General features: G+C 40.3%; 1 protein-coding gene across 4 annotated transcripts in view; it reads right to left on the reverse strand.

Annotated features, from left to right (window-relative positions):
- mctp1 (multiple C2 and transmembrane domain containing 1) overlaps positions 1-20,212 on the reverse strand; it is a 155,031-nt gene that overhangs the window by 26,592 nt on the left and 108,227 nt on the right. For 3 of the 4 annotated variants that reach the window (XM_023343778.1, XM_023343779.1, XM_023343781.1), the window contains 2 exons: positions 10,610-10,666; positions 672-770 (listed from right to left, as the gene is read on the reverse strand). In XM_023343778.1, coding sequence (XP_023199546.1) covers positions 672-770; positions 10,610-10,666 — 156 coding nt within the window. The remainder of the gene's footprint in view (positions 1-671; positions 771-10,609; positions 10,667-20,212) is intronic. The other variant, XM_023343780.1, reaches the window with a different exon arrangement.

A 20,212-nucleotide genomic window follows, 5' to 3' on the forward strand; every position in this document is an offset into this window, starting at 1 on the left:
TGAAAACCATGTATAGCTTTCCTTCAACTTTAACGTAATTTGTGTGAGTCTCGCAAATGAAACCCCAATAAAACACAATAATATCTGAGGGCACAACTGAAAAATATCTGAACGAATGTAAATTAATGGTTTTACAAGGAACTCAGGGAAGCATTTCAGTTTGGTTATATAAAAACAATTTTAAGTTGCTTTATGTTTAATGCCTTAACTACTATTCTTAGTGGGAATCATGTTATCCTTTTAACCACAAAAACTATTGGTAAATGAAGCACTCCAAGCTGCTATTATATCAAAATCACCATGTCACCTTCTATCAGCTAAACTCAGGAAACACACAGTCGAACCTCTGTCGACAGCTATTACCCTACGTTAGAGAAGATCAGCAGGGAAACAAGGACATTACACAAAAAGACACGAGCCGCTTGTCATGCTGGAGCTCACTTATCTCCCCCGTCACCTTAAAGAGCAGGCACAGGCGTGGCCCCGGCAGTGGGCTAGTGGGCCAAACGTGCAGTGTGAGGAATGTCAAACTGAGACACGGACAGAGGACAGGTGCTGACGAGGACGGCAAGCAGAGGCCGTCGGACAGACGATGAGCTAAGTGGCAAACCGGAAGACAGCAACACACACCAGCAGGAATCCGTGCCAGAGCCACACACACGTTAACTTACCACCATCACTCGTATCCACTCAAAGTGCCAGGAAGCCAATATATCCTCGAGGATATGGTTTTTATCATGGCTGTCCTCCCAGGGGCCTTGTTTAGGGTCCTTGTGGATAGATTAGAGTGAAATTTTCTCTTTATAAGCCAAAGTAAATCAAATGTAATCTTTAGACAATGTGGATGTTGGGTGCTATACATTGTTCTCACCAGGTCCGATGAGGACTTTGATTATTTGGAGGGACCAGCTTCAGCCTTAATTTCATTTGTTGATACTCACCTTTGTTCATATTTACATACAAGTTATACAATTTCATAAGTAAAAATATATACAGACTTGCATGTTGTATGTTTTATTGGGCTGTTTTTTTTTTTACATTTTGTCACATTACAACCACAAACCTCAACAAAATTCATTGGAATTGATGTGACGGATCACCACGGAGTGGAGAATAACAAACACCTTCCACTCAGCTCTCATGTTATAGGGAAGGTGTACTCCGGTGTTGTTCTGCCACACATAACAGTTTGTCTATAGATCACAAATTTTAATTTTGGTCTCATCTGACCCATAACACCTTCCATATTTTGCCATGTTCCCTACATGGCAAACTGCTTTCATTTGGTTTTGTTCCAGCAATAATATTATTTCAGCCACTCTTCAACATAAGGCCAGGTTTGTTGGATCTCTGCAGCCATTTCTTTGTAGTCTTGCAGTTGTGCCATACCAATTTCATCTTTTCAGAATGATGGTGCTCTGTGATATGTCATAAAGTTGAAATGGTTTTTTCAATTATTATTATTTTTATTGTAACACTGATTTAAACTTATCTTTGTCTCAGAACTGCACGGTGTGTTCCTTGGTTTTGCGAAGCAGTTTGTTCACTAATGTACTCTAATGAACCTCTCAGACCTACTGAGATTAGATTGCCCACAATTTGACATTGTTTACCAAGTAGTTACCTTCTGAAAACTGTTTGTTGCACTAGATTTCGTTTAAGGATATTGGACTACAGGGGTCTAAAGAGAAATTCATGGCACATTTTTATTTCTAACAAAACTGTTTATTTTTTTCTTCTCTTTCACAATTTGCGGTGCATCAATTGATCACATGGTGTGGTTGTAGTGCGACAAAAGTATGGAAATCTTCATGGAAAGCCAATGTTTTTCAAAAGGACTGTGTGTTTATTGGTAACCCAAAGACTGAGCCGCAATCTTTACTCTGTTGGAACAATGCTGATTGCAATTTAATCTATAATTATTCAGGGCGAATGGACAAAACAGGACAAAGTTGAAACAAAAACATTCAAAAAGTGCTGTGAGAATAGCAAAGTTCAGATTGAAGAAGCAATCACAGAAAGTCAAAGAGAAGGACGGACGTATGTATCAGGGGAGAATGCAGATAGTGAGAAATGATCCATGTGTGAGATAAAAAGAAGAAAAGCTAACATTTCAGTTTGTTTTGCATAGTGAGACAATACTCCTCTGCGTTCCTTTCACCCGATTTCTTTGTTTCTAGTCCTCCCTCTATTAGCCAAACATGATTAAAATGCAGTTCCTACCGGCGTCTCTGCTGAACAGCCGAAAAAGAGACAGCGAAATGGGAAGAAAAATGAAGCAGATAAGTCAAAAGCATCTTTTACAGCGTGACTCTTGTCATCCCTCACTGGCGGCGTGAAGAAAACAACACAACTTTTTTTCCTCTCTCTTCCCTTCTTTCTCATTCTTTTCCAGCAGTTAAACCTCCCAGGATACCTGAGGACAACCCCACTCCATCACAGGCTCAATAGCCTCCACAAAACAACATTTCAGTCACGTTTTTTTTTTTATTAAATTGATATAATTCCCAGTGCTCTCCTTAGTCCAATTATATTATGCCATGTCCCCGACTCAGCAATCTGCACAGTGCCGTGACTGGGACTGAGAGAGGATATTTGGGGCTTAGGAAGGTGCTGCACAGCTGCTAAATATGGCTCTGCAACTTGTTCAAATAATACATATTTACCTTTACTCAAACGGTTTGCCTTAAGTGTGAGTGTATTGACTGCCAAATGGCCCATAAAGAGACAGACAATTAAACAGGCATGAGCTGAAAAAAACAAAACAAAACAGAGAGATACAGTAGACATTAATATCAGCCTCACAACTTGGATTTAAAGCTGTGGCTTCTGAAATCAGATACGATCATCATTAGAGTATTGCATGCTTACGTGTATGCAAGCACTGTAGTAATGTCTATTTCGACAAGGCATTGAAATGCATCCTTACAGATTCAGAAAAAAATGAATCTGTAAAATGAATAAGGCTAATAGGTCACACAAGAGAAGCAGCAAAACTTCTTAGTACTTGGAAGTCAAAGTTTTCAAGTTCCTGTTTGGAAATACAAAAAGAATGGCCACTGAAATCAGGATTCTGACTTTAAAAGATTGCAAAACAGCCCCGTGTTCACTATTTTATATGCAGTGCAAATAAAACATTGTGTTTTGCAGGTGAGAGCTATTTAAAAGCACTTATTTTAAATAGTTTACACCTGTTAGAAACAGTTGTACCTGTGGCGCGTTAAAGCCTCTAAATGTGAAGTTGTTCCACTGCTGTTTGAATGTGTAAAATGTCTTACTCAGTTTTTTACTGTTAATAGTAGTTAGCTGCAAAACTATGAGCAAATCCTCCTGGTTTTCCAACTTGCAAGTAGAACATGCTCATTATCACGAGCTATCCAAAGCCTAATAACAAGTTGTGCCACTTTTGATTACAATACCTGCTATAAAGCCTGTGGGATAAGTAGCAATGAGTCAACTCTGTGGGGAAATCTTTGGCCACTCTTCTTTGTAGAAATGTTTCGATCTGCCTCATTTGTTTGAGCATGAATGACTTGTAAAATGTCATGCTGCAGCATCTCAATCAGATTTACGGCTTCAACAAAGCCACTCTACAGATGCATTTTTTTCTGACCCAGCGAGAGGTGGACCTGCCCTTGTGTTTTTATTGTACCAGGATAAAAAAAAAATCTCTTTCAATAAAATCCTGGCCAATAAGTTGAAACATAATCAACAACGGCGACGAAATATTTTGGGGATCGTCTAGATGTTGCAAGTGTCAGACAGGTCTGTGTGTTCGTTTTGTATTACGATGTTTTTGAACGTAGGTCTCTGAAGTTGATGAATGTTTTGCTGTCTCTTTCTTATTGCTGCATCATGAACGCTAAGCTTAACTGAAGCAAGCGAAGCCTGCAGAGCGTTAGATGGTGGTCTGAATTTTTTTGGGATCCTTTGAATAATTCATTAATGCATCCTTAAATTTATTTGGATCCCACTGTGGTTTGCTGGATTCCTAAAGCCTGAGAAATTGCTCTGTAACCTTTTCCAGACCAATACTCATCAATGACTTTGTTTGACATCTGTTTTTGAATTTCTTTTGATTAAGGCTACATGATCTGTTTCTGTCTGAAGTTTTTAAGCCAACTTCCTGTTGTCAGATTAGGTTGACTTTAGTTATTTACTGATTCTACAGATCAGGCTTAAATCAGGGATAGGTGTGACAAATAAAATTGAGCCAAAAACATGATTCCTCACAGTTAATCAATGATTTAACATGGAAAGTATTTAATGGTAGGTTGGATGTTTTTTTTTTGGTTTGTTCCTCTTCATAAGTTAAATCTTGATGTTGTTGTTTTATTTGTTGAAGTCACTGAGACAAATTTAAACAAATTAAAAATAAATAAAATGTTATTCATGTGGTTAAAGCTACACCAGTTCTCAGTGACATAATCTCATGCTTTTGTAGCAACGTTCACTACTGGTGTCCACAATTGTCTGCTAAACTGCTAGCTTAGCAGTTTGATATTGTAGAGAGCCTGGGTGAAAGGTCATAGAAAGACATTGCTCACCAGGAAGTCATTTCTTCATAAGTTTAGTTGATGCGTAGAAAAACTACGTAGTCACATATTCTGTCCCCCTCCCAAGTCATATCTGATAAAAGATAGGACTTGTTTTGTTACATAATGTACTTTTTTAATATATACCAAATGACAATGAGCTACTCGTTATAGCATATAGAATCAACAAAAGCTTGAGGACAAAAACACAGTCTGAATATTTTGAAGCAACACTGAAGAAATTTTTTTCTTTATATTTTGTAGTTTTTTTGTAAGAACAGGCAGAAAATAAAATTTAAACTTCTTCAGGTAAGTGAAGTTACCTGATGAATTTCAGGTAATAGCTAGGCTTTGTGTGTCAGACTATATTATTCACAAAACACACGTCTGTTTCAAATATGCTAATTTCTGCTATAATCAGTGATGTTCTTAAAAACTCCAAAGAGTCAAGCAAACAGCACTGTCTTAGTTTCTGAAAGACCACCCAGCAAATAACTCACCTTCACTCAACAAAAGTGCAAAAGTTTAGGAATAATGAGTTTTCTATTTTCCCTGTGAGGATAAATTTACCAAGAAATGGGACAGGAAGGCACTTTTCCTGTAGATACATGTGTGAGAGAGATATTGATAGATATACACACAGGAAGAAAGAGAGAGGAGGTGAACTAGGCAGTAAGCCCCTGAGCAGGACATGATTGCAGTGTGTATCTTATCTGTGTCAGGTCCTCCTGAGGCTAGTGGAGCCTAGCTGAGCGGAGCACAAGCGCTTCAGTGACCAGTCAACCGTGTGAGGGTAATCTGCTCACTCTTTCACTCTCTATCTCTCTCTCCCATTCACTCTATCTTTCTCCATTTTCCCAGTAAGCCCCCCTGTGGGAGAAAGCTGAGCTGCACACACATGCATGTTAGACACTCACAGAAACACCCCAACACATTTATCCACACCCACACACACACACACCCCCACGCTCCCTCGCGCACACACATAGCCTAAAGGTGATTGCATTCAGCCAGCTCTGTATGTGGAGCCTACAGGTGAGAGGAGATATCATGGGCTAGATTACACAGGGAAGACCCTGTAGCCAGCAGAATGGAGGTATCATCAGTATCATCAGTCTAACTCTGCTCAAACTGTCCTTTAAGAAGTTTTATAGTTTGACAACAGATAACATCTTTAAGACAGCTGATGAAATAAGTAAGGGTGCTGAGCAAATAGACAAGGTTATATTTGTTATATTTAATTATGTCAATGTAGATCTATTTAAATCCCATCTGTTGTTACAGTGCCTTGCAAAAGCATTTATACCTACTGGCCTTTTCGCATTTTGTCACATTACGACCACAAACTCCATTATACCTTATTGGGAAATTGTGATAGACTGACGCAAAAATAGAACTGAATTTTAAAGCTTAAGCAAAATGGGGCGTGCCGTGGTGGCGTAGGGGATAGCGCGACCCACATTTGGAGGCCTCAAGTCCTCGACGCGGCTGTCGCTGGTTCGACTCCCGGACCCGGCGACGTTTGCCGCATGTCTTCCCCCCTTTCCTGTCAGCCTACTTCATGAAAAGGGACTCTAGAGCCCACAAAAAGACCCCCTGGAGGGGTTAAAAAAAAAAGCTTAAGCAAAATGATGCATATCTATTTTTTATTATTATTAATAAAATCTGATGAGAAAACATGTTAGAGTTTCCAAAGGATTTGCGACTAAGGAAGAGGTTCAGCTTCCAGAAGATCAATAATCCTAAACATTCAGCCAGAGCAACAGGGCCATTCCTTACATTAAAGCATATTCATATTTTACAATGGCCTAGTCCAAGTCCAGACCTAAGTCCAATTTGCAGCCATTGGCAAAAACTGAAAATTCAGGTTGAGTCATACAAACTGAACCTGATGTTTTGCATAGATTAATGGGCAAAAATCCTGGGCCTAGATGTGCATTGTTGGTAAAGAAATACCCTCAAAAAGACCTGCGGCCGTCATTTCTGTGGTTCTACAAAGTATTAACTTAACAATACTGAATACAAATGTTTGTCAAAATGTGATATCCATTCATATTCATTTACTTGTATTTTGCATTATAAAATTTCATCAGCAAAAATGTTTGAAAACAATGTAAACTTTTTCTATCACTTCTTTTTTCTATCACTTGTGTTGGTCTATCTCAAAACTCAACAAACTGCAATGAAGCTTGTTGTGTGACAGAAGGTGAAACATTTAGACCAGGGGTGGGCACTCCTGGTCCTCGAGGGCCGGTGTCCTGCAACTTTTAGATGCATCTCTACTTCAACACACCTGAGTCAAATAATGAGGTCGTTAACAGGACTCTGGAGAACTTGACTGCACTTAGGAGGAGATTCAGCTGTTGGATTCAGGTGTGTTGGACCAGGGAGACATCTAAGAGTTGCAGGACACCGGCCCTCGAGGACCAGGAGTGCCCACCCCTGATTTAGACGGTATGACCAAGGCACTGTGCTTCTAAAGCAACATACTTTGTTCATACACAGTGGAAATTCAGGTCTTGTTTGCTGTAAGCTGACATGAATCAACATAAATCAAGCAACATCCTCTGTAAAAAGCCAGCACACAGGAAAACATACAGCAGGAAATATGGCAAGAGAACTGAAGAGAAAAATGTAGTGCAGAGACTCAAAGGAAATGCTAAATGCAGGGTCTACCATCAACTAATCATAATTAATCTCATTTTAATCAAAACCACATATTGACAAAATAAACGTCATTCTCAATTAAAAAGCCTTCTTGCGATTAAATTATTGAATAAATAAACAAATATATTGCATATTGTTTCTAATTTGTTTTTTAGGTTATTTAACCATCTGATTGGTGCAAAGTGCTATTATACCCATCCAAGTGTTTCAGAAACCCCTGATCATTCATGCAACTTCTTTGTCCCCGATGCTTGACAATAGCATTGGGGACATCTGTGCTGTTTGTTGCAGATGTTTTGCACTGAGATGGTATTTTAGGCTTAAATAGCTTTGGTTATAGGCCAGCTCCTTTCTGGACAATCAGATCACTTTTTGAAGCAAAAATGAACTAATTCATTAACTAATTATGTGGGCCCAGAGAAGCGGGTTTGTCGTACATTGCTGTGTGCGAATGTTGCTTGTGTGTCAAATTTACGGACGCACCAGAAACAAGGTTCAGCTTAGAACTTTTGCATGTAAATAAAAATGCGATTAAGTGCCTTTAAATATATGTAATTAACTAATCAAAATGAACGTGTTAAAGTTCTGGCCCTTGAAACATTTGTTCATCTCTGCCTTTCTTTCATCCTTCACGTTCCTGTCGGCTCGGCTTTAACAACTCAGCCGTCCCAATCAATTAGCCGACATGCTGGACTTTCATTGAGATTAAGTGACTAATATCGGTGCTTGCTCACGAGAAAGACACTTTTCACGTCTGCCCAACAATCTGCTAAGTCAAACCACATGTGGTAGGCTAAGGCATAAAGCCTGCAAGGGGTCCTCTCAGCAATGAAAAACAGGTGCTCTACTTTTTGGCCATGTAATACCCCATTTAGCCTCTGGAGCAAAGGTTATCCCGCTAATAGCTGCCTTGTGGTGCACAGGGAAGAGCTACGCACATGGCCGTATTGAACATCTGGGACAGATTGTACATACTTGCAACATATGCTTCAAGTTCAATTAAAATGAGGCCTTGGCACATTTATTAATCTTTTTCCCCTTCTCCTCGCTCTCTCTTTCGCTCCCTCTGCTCTTCGAGGTCTCTCCTTTAGGTTTGTGCCATAAAAAAGGCCTTCTTTGACCCGTCCTTCATACTTACTCATACCATCTGAAGCTGTAGCTCGCATTCAGTGCAAAAGATAAGTTTGCCTAGCTTTGGAACTGTTATTTGTTCTGCACTTAACCAGGTTGGAGGTTGAGAAAGAATATGTCAAAGAATGTGTCAAAGAATGTGTCAAAAGAAAAAATAAAAAGGAGCCGAGGAGGTGAGTGAGGGAAGAGTCAGAGGAGAGCAGAGATGTATGCATAGAAAAAAGTAAAATGTCCCTCTTTCAACCTCTGTACAGCTTCAATGAAATGCTAACAGTGAAGGAAAAAGATGGATCAAAATGTATGAACCCAGAGTTGGTAAATTGTGGCTTTTGTGGCAGCTGTGCTATCCAGCACCCCCAGCCCTCTGTGAACAGAGAGCAGGACTCTTTTTTTTTTTTTTTTTTTTGGGTGGGGGGGGATAATCAGTTTGGGACCAAATCTGACTGCAGCCACACAAGCTGCCTCTGCACCTCATTTCAATATAAAAGTGAAAGAGAAAAAAAAACAGTTTTTATATAATCTGTAGCTTTCCAAATGCCTATATTTTCATTTCTAACCCTGAGAGGAGGGAGGAAATGTATTGAAGGAGGACAGATGTAAAGAAATGGTAAAAAAAAAGAAAAGAAAAAAAGAAAAGGGTTCAAGGTTGTCTGGTGCATATCTTCTGTTTGTAGCTTCACTCGCCCCCCCTCCCGCACATCACAGCCTCTGAACTTCTCAATCATGAAACTTTTCTTGTGCATCACCGTGGGAGAGGATGTAATTCTCACATATCTTTGTATGCTCATCACCAAACTGGCAGCCCGGCTGACTAACTAGTGGAATGACTGTTTGACCATCTGCACTGCATTTTTTACTCTTTTCTTCAGTGCTTGTGTTAGAAAAAAAACACAGTCTTAGTAAAGTCTGCAGGCTTACTGCTAAAAGGTGGACTTAATTACACTATGCATGCTCTTATGGTAGCGTAAACTCACAAAAGATTTCCAAAACAAATAATGCAAATTATTATATTGCACTTTACTTGCTAACCAGTAAAGTGCACTATGTTCTATGCCCTGCATCACATATCAGATACAGTGCCTTGGAAAAGTATCCATAACCTTTGAACTCATTAGTAGAAAATAGGCAACCTGAGCACACACATCCCCATAGATAGCTATATTGGTGGTGGCAGAATAATGCTGCGGGAATCATCATCAGACAATCAGCAGCAGCCGTAGGATGATGGCAAGGAGACTTTTCAACACCAAAGCACAATTGCAATTTTGGAGTAGTTTGTGTTTCTCCATCACATCAAATCCCATTAAACTGCATTGAATTGCATGTTGCTGTAAAGTGACAAATGTGAAAAAGTTCGAGGCATAAGCATTCGTTTGCAGAACTGTGTATGGCGTTTTAAAAATTAGAAAAATAATTAAGAGTTGGATCTTAGTAAACTCTTTGATGCTTCATACTCTGATTGGGTAAAGTATCGGAAGAAAACAAAGAAAAGAAAACAAATTTTAAATTAAATGAAACTTCTAAAACAAAAATTCAAACAGAGAAAACACGAGTAAGTGTATACAAAAACAGATTTTTTGGAGGGGTGGGGGGGATTACAACTCCCAAGTGGAGCATTTTTCAGGTCCTATCCAGTGGCATTTGTTTCAGTAGCTGTTCCTACAGTGTAACGAGCGGAGGCCGTAAAGCAGCCACCTGTTGTTACCTGATATTGTCTGGACAAGGACAGATGCTGTTTTACTGCAACATAAAGGCACAGAGAACGGACCTAAAAAGCTAACTAAGCACTTTAAATAGGTGCATGTTCCCAGAAAGAAGGTTGTGAAGCTTAATGTTATTAAATGCCAATTTAACACAGAAATACAGAAAGGAAAATCCAAGGAGAGTACACCAACCACTTCAGGAGACCAAAATAAAACAAACTACAAAGTGGAAAGGTGAGGAATGCGCCATGCATGTACCCAAAGAGAAAACTTAGAAAAGGTTAAAAGGTTGTACAATCTGTGAACATGTGTTTGTGCCTCAGGCGGTGAGAATAACTGAACAGGGGGAGGAGATGTGAGGGGAAGAACCAGTCATTTTGTTAGTCTGTATGTGTTTCTGGTCTGTGAAGCAGTGTCAACCTCTCCTGAGGCAGTGTGTGTGTGTGTGTGTGTGTGGGGGGGGGGGGGGGGTGCGTGTGTGTGTGTGTGTGTGTGTGTGTGTGTGTGTGTGTGTGTGTGTGCGTGTGTGTGTGTGTGTGTGCTGAGTGCTTCCCAGACATGAGAAATAATTACCTTGTCATCTTTGTCAAAATCCTCATCCTCATCTTCCAGCAGGTCCTCCACAGCTTGCTGACAGATGCAGTGGAATGAGAAAAACAAGGAGAAAGAGGCATTAAAAACATTAGATAACTATCAGATAAACACAATCTCAATGGCCAAAGAGGGACATTAAAGCTGATTGGTTATGCTTATGTCTGCCTAGAATTTGTTAATGAGCATGGAGAGCCTGCAGATAGCACAACTACTGGATTTATGGGTGCTAAAAAGTCATCAGTCTTCAGAAGTAGAAATTTAATTTTAGAACCATTCTGTTGTTCAAACATGTTGACACTTCTGGAAGTGAAAGCAAATGCTCTGACTTTGAATTTCAAAGGACAGAAGATTAAAGTCTATTCAACTACGTAAATTACATTGCAATAAAAAAATAAAAAAAATCAGATGACACAACATTCTGCTGGGAGGGGACAAAAAAAATATTCTGATTCTGCTTGGCCTCTACTGAGCTCCTTAACCTTTCGCATTGGTCCGCAAACTCCACCTCTACTTTCAGTACGTCAACCTATTTCACTGCTTTCATGTTCTAGCAAAAAGATGCTCTGTGAGAGAAAAGGAGAGAAACGAATCCTAAGCCCATAGAGAAAGTCACAAAGAACGGCAACTATTTGCTTCAGTGAAGCACGACTGATAAAACTGGAGCCGGCGTTGCTCTGAAGCCCCAAGACGCCACGAGACATACTGTACAACAAGAAGAAAAATTACTCGCCTTAAAACACAATCATATTTGCACACTTTCAGAACAACAAATGCTGTGTAGCGCAACAAGGGTATAAAGAAGTTATTAAGCAGCAGAAGTTTCACATCAAGAGGCATTCAAATGAACAAAATTCAGATTTTAATGTCTATACTAGTGTTTGGATATACAAAACATAACTACAGATGTATCAAAAATGTGTTCGGTGAAGAAAATCACATAATTCTTAGCTTGACTGACTCTGCCCCGTGACTTGTGCTTAGAAGCTAAAAAATCCTGTTTCTTTGTGATCTGTGAATGCACCACAAGGAAGAACAGCCAGGTTTCTCAAACTACAACATTCTTTGGTGAGTAAGTTGTTGCTGATGAAAACAAAATCCTCAAAGCCGACTATTTTCGATACCTATATGGACAGTGAAAACAAAAAAATTGCCTAAGATGCCATTTTTACTTTGTGTTTTCCGCAAAGTTATGAGGGCTATTCAATAATCCTATCACAACAGCTATACTTAGGAGGGTGCACGTCATTTTGTTCTTGTTATTTTTCCAGTTTTGCTCATTTCGCACCTGATTTTCCCAGAAACAAAATGGAGAGGTCTGCCACAAGATGTAGATTCATACTCCACCCGGGGGGATTCTGACAATTAGTGTTCAATGTCATAGACAAGGCCTACTTTTCTTTGTGGGCATTCCTAATTTCAGTGTCTGAATAGCATAGGTCATTGCTGAACTTTACTCACCCTCTTTCTGTCAGTCAAACATTACAGTTACGAGGCCACACTCTTGCTTCAAGTGTACATCAGCAAACACTGATATTATGAGTCAAACGCAGTGGTCAGCCCCAGAATTTATCTGCTCTCTGCCAAGTGTTGTGTTACAGAGTCCCAAACTCCCTGTAAACTTTCATCAGGCCCCGACTTCACCACAACCCTTCCCACCTCCAGATACAGCACAAACTACTTTGGAGTCATCCAAAAATCATTACTTAACAAGACAATGGCCTTTGTCCTTTTTGTTTTCACTGGAATACGGGGGGAAACTGTGCAGCGGCTGACATAAGCCTCTTATGTAAATGCAGCTTCCCACACAAACAAAGAGGAGTTCAGAACAGCAGAGTTGAAAGGGTAGAATCAATAGCCTGAATGTTTGTGAGTGTGTTCTATCAATAGCTCTGAATCACTTGGGTAAAGAGTTGTGCATGTATGAACAAAACTCCACATTTTTTACTGACAGAGGAGGAAGTGGTTACTCCGGCTGTGAACTCCATCATCCTCCAGACAAATAAGCACGAACTGTTCACATTTGACAGTCTCTTTATTGACACAGAATACACCCAGCACCACTTTATCCCAACACCAGAAAAAGAAAGTCTTGCACTCAGCAAAGACGAAAGATGTTTACACAAGTCTGTAAAATGAAAGCCTTGTGGCATTTCCAAGCAAATGAACTATAACTGTTTAAAAAGGCATCACAATTCCCCTCGAATCTATTCACGCATGCCAGCATAGCAGCATAATAGAGTCCTCCACACAGAGGGTTTACCAGGGCACGCCTGGCACATGTTCCGAACTTTAAACAAAGGAATAAGCGTGAGCTAGCTGGAGAAGCATGACCTACAGAGACAGGGAGAATGATAGAGTCGTTTGTCTCCCTCTGCTCTCTGCTCCGCTCGCTCCCTTCTATTGCCTCTGGTTACAGATAGAAGTCATGTTTCCTGCAATGAGACACAGTGTAAAATTAATAAATAAAACGACACGGAGCATGTCATCTGCCCTGAAGATTGCCACGGCTAAACGCGCGCACTGGAGTTTCAGTAAGGGAGGATATAAATTACCACAGCTGATGAATTTCAAATATCTTTTATTCATTCTTTGAATTCCTCTCTTCTTGTCTGCTTCCTTTCGTCTTTTTAAGATCTGTTTGGTGAATTTTTTTATTCGCCTGCTTATCCCTCCATTATAATGTTGTTTGAATAACTATCATTACGCTGCGCGGGCATCAAAAAGCCTCACTGTCGACAGGAGAGCATTGCCCGCAGAGCTGCTCCAGTCAGTTCAATATATACCAAGCCAAAGATTACCATATTCAGACCAATGCAAATAATACAAGGATGATGCCGGGTATTACACTGTGCCCCATAAATACATAGATTAGAGGTTGATAATGTAAGTGAATTCAATGACATTGAGAATTTTAATGGCTCTGAAAGTGTAAATGTATCTATTTGGCCCAGGTTTAGAGCCAAGAAGCTGGGTTGGAGAAGAAGCCATGCAGTATGACAAGGATTGTTTTCAATCATTGCATCTCCTATTACGCCTGCTCACTGGAAAAAATATGTACCTCCATGCATGTGTGTTTGTATGTGCATAATCTTAGTTATGGTAGGGAGCCAGCAGAAAGAAAAATCGAAGATACACCACAGTAAAACTTTGTGTACATAAGCATTAACTGTAAATTACAAGATTTGGTTGTGGATAAGCAGTGCAAAAATAATATTTTCAGCAGCTGCCTTTTAGGTACCTGCTTGCATGCCATCAACAGTGCAACAGCACCCCTAGTGTGTTTTTATGGACAGAGACAATGGGCTCAAGGTTGCAGAGGGCTATCACTGTCATTTTGTGACTGGAGAACACATGACTCAACAGTGCTACTGTATGTCGACGTTTTTCACACACTGGAGCTTAACAACAATAAAGTTCAGTGTGTTTTAATGTGAGAATGATGAAAAATGATACAAAAATTAAAAAATTGTGTGGCATGCATTCAGAATCAGGCCCACACAGCCAATACTTTAGAAAACCACCCTTCTCTGTAATTACAGCTGCAATTCTTTCAGAGTATGTCTCCATTAAGTTTTTACATCTTGAAAGTAGCATTTTTTTTTTTACCTTTTCTTCTTTGCAAAATAGCTTAAGAGCGCATGGGACAGTCTGTGAATATTAGTTTTCAAGTCTTTGCACATATTCTCAGTCTAATTTAGTCTAGGACTTTGACACATTGGTTTAACCAATCCTCTGCCTGTATGTTTTGTATTATTGTTCTGCTCACCAGTGAACCTCCATCCCATTCTTAATTAGTTTTTGTGCAACAGGGTTTTTTCTAGGATTGTCTGACATTTCTGTCCACACATCTTCCCCTCCATTTTGACTTGATTCATTGCTAAAGAGAGGCTTCCTTCCCATCCTCATGATGGATTGAACAGTGCATCATGGCATGTTCAGTGCTTGTGAAATCACTTTATTAGCTAACCCTGCTTTCAGATTCTCCACAACGTTATCCTCTGAACTGTCTGCTATGTTCCATAATCTTCGTAAAGCTATTTCGTCATTAAGCTTCTCCAGCCGACCTCTGATGCCCATCAGAACATCTGTACTCATTCAGAAAATACACTACACACACAAGTTGACACTGTTTACTAATCCAGTAATAAGAAACCTCTATTGACAACAAGCAAACCAGATTTTATTGGGAGGTATCACAGTAAACGTGGCTGAACAAAACTGCATGACACACTTTTCAGATTTATATGTGTAGAAAGTGTGTATTATCTTATTTCTGATTGTCAATAATTATGTTGGTCTACCAACATTAAATCCCCAAAAAATACATTTAAATTTGTTGTGGTACCATGATAGGGGGGTATATCTGCAGGTCGCTGCTGATCTAAATAATACTAACCACATTTTCATGTCATAGCCCTGTGTGGACTTACACATAAGTTGAAAGACACTCAGTAAAGAAAGACAACTGCGATTTCAGTAAATCAATTTCCTTGAGTCTAAACTGAGCATAACCTGTTTGGATCAATGGACCAAGTGCTTACAGCAGCTCAGGAAAAGGGAAAGTAAAATTGTACAACCTGAACTAGTAGCAACATCATTTCAGCCTTGCTCAGGAACACCTCTGAGCACGCATCTCTTTCTCCTCCCTGGCCAGACGGAGTTCCACTCTTTCCCCTCCTCACCTTCTCAATGACAGCCGCAGGGGGAATTGACGCGGAGGCAGACATCCAGGTGAACACGAAGATATACTTTTTCCCTTCTTTTTTTTCTCCCATTCCTATATCCCTCCTTCCTTCCGTCCTCCTGCTGTTTTTCCTCTTTGATATGTAAGGGGGTTTTAACCTCTCCAGCTGCTGAGGCTTGGCGTGGTGGCTGGCTGGGGGATCTCAAGGCCCTGCTTGGTATGCACTGTCCATCGGTGTGTATATGTATGTGTGCACGTGTGCATTGCCTACACTACAGTTTCTGCAGACTAGTGAAGGGCTGCGCGTCTGATAAGACTGAGCCAGGCCGACTCACATGGGGGGGGCTTCACAAGCTGTCAGAGCCATGGCCCTCAGAGGGGGGCCCTTCCTTCTGCACTGCCCGAGCCAGGGCTCACCCAGTGGGGGGGCTAGATAGGGTTGAGGCTGTGGTGCTACTGGAGCTGCAGGCTGGTGGTAGGGGGTAATAAGGGTAGCTATATATTCAGAAACGAGAAACCACATTGGAAAAGATTTGAGTTTTTGTAAATGAATATATTATTGCTATATTTTTAGTACTTGTTTCAAATATTTCATAGATTAAGCAGCCTTTTAGTAAACCTAATGATGAAAGATGACATTACATTACAACTAGAAACGCACTGAGAAACCAGTGACCTGCTGCTCAGAAAGTAAAACAATCAACCTTTTTCAGAATAGTGACTGCACACTATCAATTTAGTTAGTTACTTTTAGTATCACCGGGTGTAAAAAACGTCTTCTTTATTACAGGAAGTGGATTCTTGGCTGGGAAGCCAGAGATATCTTGAGAAACTCACATAAAAGGAAAACTGAAAATCACTATGACATTTTGAGACACATCTGCAGTTCATTCAGGCTGTAAGGGAGAGCGAGAATCATTGCAGATAACAAAAATACACCAAAGTTGCTCTGTTTCATTGTTTGGAGCTTTAAACCTCTGTTTATTTTACATCCTGGGTTTAGAAATGGAAGCAGTATTTTGCAAGTCTCACCGGTAAGGGAACGATCTACAATTTCTAAAATACAGCGGACACAGAGACACTGCTGTAATAATACTAGAGTATTTCCACCCAGATTATCTGTGAAAATTGCTAAGACAAGCAGCTAAAGATGGTTTTATATACCAGCCATGCCTTTAGCCATGTTACCTTTTGACTGAGTAAAATCCTATTTTACAGCAAGTGCTTTCTCACACATGGGACGTTGCTTCTACTCTCAACATAAATAATTAAGTTCTGCTCTTGGAGAAAAGGCAATGAAAACACTATTTTCAATGCTGTTCTCCTATCTTCCCATATTATAATTACTAAAGGAAAATCAAAATAAGCAGGTCAAAATGTACATAATTCCTGTTGATGCTCCTCTAGCAATCCTTTATGGAACAACTTTAAAGTCTTAAACTTCCCGACTACATGTGTCTATAAGCTTCAGCTCAATATTTAAACTGAAAAGTTCACAAGTAGCAACAGAGGATGTGCCACACAGACAAAACAACAACAAGCACTTAGGCATAAACCCTGAACTGCTGACGTTGTTTGCAAAGAGCACAGATACTTCCAAAGGTTCAGTGTGATGAAGAGAGTTAGACAAACGGGGGAGGGGAGAAGGCAACATGATGAAAAAGGAGACAGGGAGGATTCTGCATTGGCGTCCCTGATGCTCCCGTCCCGCTTCAAACTCTGCCCGTTGCCTGTCTTTCTGCCTGCCAGCCTGCCATCCTATCTGCCAGTTTAGCAGAGACGGAGAGGCAGCGAGAGGAGCAGAGATGAGCGGTGCTGATGCCGGGGCGGCACGGGGGAAATCAGCGGGGCACAGGCGCTCCCAGTTAAAAGTGACATGACCTTTTGATTTTGTCACCTGTCACCAACTGCCATGTCTGACTCCACACGGAGGAGTGCCTGCCATCCACCACTGCTTCCTTCTCTGCCTCTGTCTCGTCGTGTCTCTCTCTCTCTCTCTCCCTCTCTCTCTCTCTCAGAAAAAGCTTCTCTGTCTTTTTCTGTCTCCTGCTCCCACTCCATCTCCTCTTCTCATTCTCCTTGTCTTTCCAGAGTTGTGTTCGTATGGGGAAAAGTGAAGGTGTGCCTTCTTAAAGGAGAGATGTGGTGTAATAGGCAGGAGTTTCCTTTTTCTTCTAGTTTTCCTGATATTTACTCTCCTCTACCTGTGTTTCTGCGTCCCCCTTAATGAGGGCAGATGTCAAGGCTCAGGATGTTCAGAGACACAGAGAAGCTATTTGAGATGCAAAATCGTGAGGAAAATAGAAGATACAAAAACTGCAATGAAGTGTTGGTCTAGAAATTTAAACGGTGAAATAAAATTGGATATTACACCCATCTCAGACAAAAATCTGATCATTATTATTTTAACACATTATGTACAGTTGCATGGATGACTTTACACAAACCAAAGTCATCAACATGAAATAACAATAACTAACTATTGGAATTCAATTACTTTAAATAATTTTAAACCATTGTGCTTCTCTGTTATAATCAAACAAATGTACTTTCCTACAAAATAGCACTTATATGTAAATACTTAGGATGTAGAGTGGATTGAAAGTAGTTAGCTTTCTCTCCACCGAAGGCACGTTTCTAAGTGTGAAGTATCTCCGGGCCATTAAGGTCTCCTCTTCCGTAATGGGCTGGCAGATCCATTGGGTGAATCAATGTAATGGTCTGAAGCATGGGATAAAGAGGATGGCCCTCCAGTGTGACGAGGCCTAATTGCCCGTCATCCTGTGGCGGAAAGAGACATCACCATGTTCCATATGTACCCTCTGCAACAGCCTGCCCTCAAACTAACACCTTTACAACATCTGGTAAGGGCCTTTCTGGGCCAAGAGAACAGAGAGGAGCGATATGTGTTGGGAGGCGTCCCTGCTTGTTAAACTCAGTGCCTGTCGCTCTTCGGTAAACTGATGTAAATTATTACAAAACTCTGCTAGTAAATATGCAGAAGTATTCATAACCCTTGATCTCTGTGACATTTAGTGATGTTATAACCACAAACTTCTATGTATTTTACTTGGACTTTATGTAATAGATCAACAGAGTAGCGTAGTAGCAGAGTAGTTGAGAGGTTTTGGGGGAAATTTTCAAGTCAAATGATTTCTACCAAAGTTAGCTGCTTTCAGAACTCACCTAATATATAAAGAGATATCAGCTCAGTATTAATCCAGCTGCTTTATGCTGACCTCCAAGGTTTGCTTGATGACATTAGTGAACAAAAACCATGATGACCAGGGGACACGCAATGCAGACCAGGGATAAAGTTGTTAAGGGACTCAAAGCAGGGCTAACTCAAAATACAAAAGTTTGATGATCTCACTGTTCAATCCATCACCTGAAAGTAGACAGTCATGTCACAACTCCAAACCTACTAAGATATAGCTGCTCACCTACAAAGGTCATTTACAGTGCATAGCACCCTGAAACCCCCAACACAGAGCATGGTAATGACAGTATCATGCTGTGGGGATACTGAAGTTAAAGTTGATCGGAAGATTAACAAAACCAAATACGAGGTATTCTAGCAAAGAAAAATGTGGAAAAGCCTTGGTCTCTGTTGATTAAAGCCAGTGGAGACATAATCTAAAAGACTCAAAGCTGGATGAAAACAGGATGAATACAAAACAGAGCCACAATTTTTAATTACTTAAGACAAGACTTTGAAAACCACATGTCCTTTCTCTTCACAAGTATGTCCTACTTTGTTTTGCTCTGATATAGGGCTGCACAATATGTTGTAAGTTTAATATTTTCAAAAAAATGGAACAATAAAAACATCGCAATTACGGTAAGTACTTGGGCTGCAATACTCATTAGCTAATTATATACATGCATTTTCACTATCTGGGATATCTGACTCCAACACACCCAAAGCAGAGACACTAAGGACACAAATATGACTTCTGAGTAAAATATGTTGACTTTATTGTTGTATCAAGACAAAATATGGGAAGTTCAGTCTTGCAACGTTCCTCTTCTTCCAGAAATCTGCCAATGCCCTAGTTGATTACATCCATTGGTTTCACAACGTAACATTTTAATCTCCAAATGACAGTGGGGATATATGCATGCCATTAAAATTCAAGTCCACCTCCCAAAAGAAGGGACATGACACAAATGTTGACAGGTTTACTGATAATACATCGTCAGGTTTTGAATGACAAAATAGTAGCTTATTTTACATAGATTTGAAAGCATACCACAGTCTCTTGTTTGTTTCAGAGAGCATGTTCCACTATCACCCATAGGTCAGCTAACAGTGTTAAAGAATCAGCATCTTCGGGTCAGAGTGCTACAAGATAAGAGAAGAGGTCAGAGACCTCACTGGTGCAGTGCCTCCTTTAATCGCTGTTTTAAGGACGTTCTGACTGCTAAGCAGGTTCTGGTCAAGGTTGGGGCTAGGGTAAGAGGTGCTGATCTGGGATCTGTTTACAAAGCAGCATGTAACCACACAACAGTCAGTGACCCTGAATTATGAATTGCTACATGTTGAGAACACTTTGTTTTCTTGCAGCAGACAGGCCGATGGACTTGTTGCTGCAGTGTAGAAAAAGAGAAAGGTCTGCACGTTGAACCTTTCAGAAGAAAAATGGCCAATTCTTTGAGAAATATTGACTCAAGTGTACGTACGTTCGTTTTTAGTTTTCTCTCATTTTTCCTTGACTTTCTCTCTCTTTGCCCTTTGCCTGAGAGTGAGCTCAGCAGAGATTCCTTTGGCATTACCCTCAGCCCAGACTGCTGGAAAACCGAAGTGCACCGGATACTGACCCTTGCTCAGCCCTGCACAATGCTTTAATTTAGTGTGTTGTTAAAGGTAATTAGAAGGCCTTATTCTCCTTTCTTCT

This window comes from Xiphophorus maculatus, chromosome 12 (genome assembly GCF_002775205.1).
Source record: "Xiphophorus maculatus strain JP 163 A chromosome 12, X_maculatus-5.0-male, whole genome shotgun sequence".
Classification (NCBI taxonomy): Eukaryota; Metazoa; Chordata; class Actinopteri; order Cyprinodontiformes; family Poeciliidae; genus Xiphophorus; species Xiphophorus maculatus.